Raw genomic sequence first — 5,000 nt, 5'->3', positions numbered from 1 at the left:
ACCACCGGGTGCCACGTTTTTGGGGGGTTTTGGGATGATTAGTACTGTAGAAGCACTACCGTTGAATAGATAATCAAGCCAGAGACCGTACCGAAGGTCATGATTTACATGTGGCCCGGTAAATGGCTCATGATCCAAACCATTTGTTTTGTTTATTTTTGTTTTGTTCAGTTTCACGCCAGCTGCTCGTTGGCGTTACGAGGCCCACGCCACCTGTCGCTTGTTTATTATTGTGCTCCTGTACATGTGGATTTGTGTATTTTGCATCTGTTAATTTGTATTCAGTATTCATTATGCTTCTTTGTTGTGTTTGTATGCCGCTGCTGTAACGGTGCAATTTCCCCCTCAGGGATCAATAAAATACTACTAATATTACTTAAAGTAGAAGAACTCCTGGCTACAGTGTTTGCCTTGGCTTTGGCTGAATGAGAAGTCTTACAGGGTTGGTGAAATACACTACTATACAGTACATTCTGCTAGCTTTTTATCTAACTCAATCTACTGTATAACCGCTCTGTCTGTTTTAGCATGACACTAATGGAATAGGTTCTAGTTGTAAAAACACTGGCTGGCGCGTGGTCCCTGGCTTACGGTATTAGTCATGTGTGTGGGTGGAACTTCCTCATCAGAGGAGCCAACGCAACACGGCCTGTCCTGTCATCACCATGCCAACACCAGCGGGGAGGTCAGCCAGTCAGGCGTCTTTGACAGCAGGTGTTTTATTTCACACACTGGAAAGACAAAAGATGTTTAAGTTATGCAATCAAATCTCACGAATCTAGGTCTACAGTCCAGTGAGAACTGGGTGCATCTTAGCCTGCCGAGGCGAAGCGCGCGCACGCACACACACACACACACACACACACACTTTTTTACTTTGTTTGTTGAGCCGTAGGAAGTAACTGTAAACATTCCACTGAGATTGTTCTGGTATGATGGTGCATGTGACTAATACAACTTTAACCTTTGAACTTGAACACAGTGCCAAAGCAAACACCTTCACTTCAAGTCCAAGAAGAAGTGAAGGCTCTTTCTCCTCTGGACGTACAAACAAAACATGAGCCCCTGCTCAATCCTGTGTGCTTGCAAATACACTAATCTACTCTTTGATTTTGTCTGTCTGTGTGCGTGTGCATGTGTATGTTTATGTGTGTGTGTGTGTGTGTGTGCATGCTGCAGGGGGACATAGAGAAGGGTCTGGAGATGAAGAAGCTGGTGCTGTCTGGCTTCATGGCGAGTGAGGAGATCTACATCAACCAGCTGGAGGCCCTGCTACTGGTGAGACATACAAACACGCACACACACACACACACACACACACACACACACACACACACACACACACACACCTCATGCAACACACATTTGTGAAGCCAAGGGTTGGGTTGACCCTACCCTTACCTATGACAGATCAGAAGACTAACTATCACCCCCCATCATCACAATCTCCTTTTGTTGGATGTGACTTGGCAAACCCGTTATTGGCTTTGAACACATCTTAAAACCTGGCTTTCCAGGTTCCAAAGGGGTCCACGTTTGCAAAACTTTTTCATTGTTTTTGCACATTTGAGTCTCTGGTGGGCCTACAAACACACAAAGTATGAAGTGAAACAACCATTTTGTTGTAGTCAGCTGAAATGAAAACATTAGAAAACCAAGCCAGGTCAAGCCTGGCTTAGGTGCGAGGCTGACTTGTTTCTGTTCAGGACTGGTAGGACGGAAGCTAGTCATGCCACTGAAATAGCTGTGAATTGAAATGACATGAAATAATGTCTGATAAATTAAGATAGGTCTTGTTGCACAATAAGAGCGGAATAGCCAGTTAGCTCATAGGCTCACAACAAATAGCAGCAGCTTCCATAACATTAATGGTAGCGGTCAGTGGCTAAAGCAGTTACACTGATGATAACATAAAGTCATCCCCACCGGGAACCCCGGTCTCCTGGGTGGGAGTCCAATGCTGTCACCACTACTCCACTTGTGCAGTGGAGATCGGCGGGTGGGTTTTGGTGTCCTTATTCCAGTCCCTAGTGTGGGTTGGGGTTAGAATATGGGTTGGGGTTGGGACAGGATCTGATCTATAAGGCAAGAGGTAAAGGTTGGAGTGAAAGGTGGACATGTGGAGGTTTGGGGTATAGTCCCATAAAGTCATCCCCACCGGGTCTTCAACCCCAGTCTCCAGGGTTGGAGTCCAATGCTCTCACCACTACTCTACTTGTGCAGTGGAGATCGGCAGGTTGATTTTGGTGTCCTTCTTGATTTTGGTGTACTGGGACTACTGCCTCTTGTGGTGCCAACAGAGAAATGCAGGCCAACATTGTCTGCAGTAACGGAGGGAGGGAGTGATAACCGGACAAACGCTATACTAGGTGCGCTGGCTTACAGCCACTGACGAAAAAACATCAATACATTAAGCTCATTCCTCCATCACCACCTAAAGCTGTGCCAGTCAACAGTCAGTCTAATCACCGAAAATAAACCACATGTAGGCGTAGAGCGACTGGTGCATCACATCCTATACAAAAATGAATTACTATAGGATTTGAAGTGTCCTACTCCTATTGTAATGAGGACTGTCTGTCTATAATGCAGTAGCGTACCGTTGGGTCTTGCACAGGGTCTTCTCCGACATTGTTATTACTCCCAATGCCCCCATCTAGCTAACATTAGCCATTTCCGACTCCCCGGGCCTTGAGTTAGCTAGCTAACACTAGCCAGCGTGTTAGCTAGCACTAGCTAACGTTAGCTAGCTATCATTAGGCTTCAATTCCTGAACTAAGCTTTAGCTTAGCGTGCAGCCACGTTATGGGTTACTGTTTACTTCAGATATTACTCTACATTTCAACCAGACATTCAAGTGAAACCAGGTAGTCAAAATAACTCACTTGATATAAAATGGGCACCGCAAACGCGAGCATTTCTGATGATGTCCTCAGTCCAGTCCGTACGCTTAATGGCTTGTAGCCACAAGCGAGTCCGGTTTCTCTGAAAAGGCCGGTTTCCTCTTGAAACTAATAAAGTTTGAATCCACTAGAGCGCCGATTTGTACACACGTAGACGCAACAGCCAGACATCTTGATGGTATATAAAATACTAGTCTTTGCACTAAAATACGTCTCTTTAGTGCTCCTTGCTCTGAATTTGTCTGTCTCCCCCTGCTACTGTTTCAAGAATGCTCGCGCATACTTGTGCTGACGAAGGCTGTAAAAGGGTCTATAATGAACAAATATGACCCATGCTTGTTTATTTATGGGCGGTGGCTCTACCACATAAATTCAATAACTGACATGGAACCACCAGGTAACCACATTTTTACATAGCTTCTATAACATCCAGTGACAAAATACTGTCCACACCAAGGCTTGAAATTACAACCTTCGGGGTGTCAACAGCCCTCGTTCTCTAGCCTGCCGACTTGCTCTTAGCTGAGCTCATTTGCATTTGAAAAAAGCGCTCAATCCGCTCAATCTGATCTCGTGGTCAACGAGGGGTATAGAGGCATGCTAGAACGCTTATTCTGAGTGGTATTTTCAGCAAAAATACTCAAAGACATGTTTTGGGGACCCCAAAGACTTACTGTATATTCAATTGTTAAAAATTAGCATAATAGGAACCCTTAACGAATAGCCCCGCGTGGTACCCGTGGTTACTGGTCACATTTAGAATGCATTTCCTGAACCCAACCCAACACAATGACCGCATCCCCCATGCGACTGCACGATGTCACATCCTGTCTCTGCTCACCCCTCGCAGTGCAGTCAGCTCAGAGAGCAGCAGCCTGGCTTCTCCTCACAGACCCGGTGCAGCAGACCACAACTGTGCTGCACCGGGTCTGTGAGGAGCTTCTGCTACCCAGAAACCAAGCATTAGTCATCAGCGCAAATCGTCAGAGTGTACAGAATAGTAGCTGCTCCTCTCGCCTCTGAGGAGGCCACACACACACACACACACACACACACACACACACACACACACACACACACACACACACACACACACACACATAGTGTATCCCCCTCGCCTCGTAGTCAGCCCTCAGCTGAAGGCGTGGCTTAAGCAGCAGGATCTAGCCAGTGAGAGCGAAGCCAGGGGTGTCCGTCATGCCCAGGGCTGGACTGGGTGAATATTTCCTACCGGGAAATGTAGCCCCAGTCAGGCCACTAGCCGAGCCGACGCGGTGAGATGGAACACCTTCAGTTTCGTTTTGTTGACGGGGACGGGGGGGGGGTGCTGCGCGATTTGTTGACGGAGGGGGGGGGGTGCTGCGCGATTTGTTGACGGGGGGGGGGGGGGGTGGGGGTGGTGGTGCTGCTGCGCGATTTGTTGACGGGGGGGGGTGGTGCTGCTGCGCGATTTGTTGACGGGGGGGGGGGGGGGGTGGGTACTGCTGCGCGATTTGTTGACGGGGGGACAGGCCATTCACTGCGGGCCAGGCCAGTTGGCTCTCTAACGGCCCACGCAAATGACACCTGAAACTAACAGAGGGAGGGGTGGGGCCTACATATGATTGGGCCAGCCCAGTGTCAGTATAGAAAATGGACCAATGGGCCGCTGTCCCTGCTCTATGGGCCGTTCGTTAGCTCTTTTTTTTTTTTTAGATCGGTAGGTCCGGCCCACCGGGCATTTGCCCGGTACGCCACATGGCCAGTCCAGCCCTGGTCATGCCACAGTCTCCTCCCTCTCCCGCCTCACTTCCTCCAGGCGCCTGCCTTGACGACCAACACTCCCACTGAGGGACAGGCAGACCACTCTCCTCCTGTCCCTGTCCTCTTCCTCAAGTCAGATACCGTGGCTTTTTTAAGAGCGTAGCCTGGAGGTGTGTCCAGTCTGGTCTGGAGTCTATTCTGGCAGCACACTGACACACACACACGCACACACACAGACACACACACACACACAGTCTGTTTCCTGGTTGACAGGTGATGGACGATGGTTCTGTTGATCTGCTCTCACTAGAACAGCACCACTCTGACCAGACACACTGCCGGTACACACACACA

At 48.7% G+C, this 5,000-nt stretch overlaps 1 protein-coding gene across 2 annotated transcripts in view; it reads left to right on the top strand.

Annotated features, from left to right (window-relative positions):
• Positions 1–5,000, top strand: part of abr (ABR activator of RhoGEF and GTPase) — a gene marked incomplete at its 5' end in the record, with an annotated part of 129,567 nt that overhangs the window by 58,349 nt on the left and 66,218 nt on the right. For both annotated transcript variants that reach the window (XM_084449436.1, XM_084449437.1), the window contains one exon: positions 1,180–1,278. In XM_084449436.1, coding sequence (XP_084305562.1) covers positions 1,180–1,278 — 99 coding nt within the window. The remainder of the gene's footprint in view (positions 1–1,179; positions 1,279–5,000) is intronic.

This window comes from Borostomias antarcticus (genome assembly GCF_949987555.1).
Source record: "Borostomias antarcticus genome assembly, chromosome: 15".
Classification (NCBI taxonomy): Eukaryota; Metazoa; Chordata; class Actinopteri; order Stomiiformes; family Stomiidae; genus Borostomias; species Borostomias antarcticus.
This window is presented reverse-complemented; position numbering and strand designations above follow the sequence as displayed.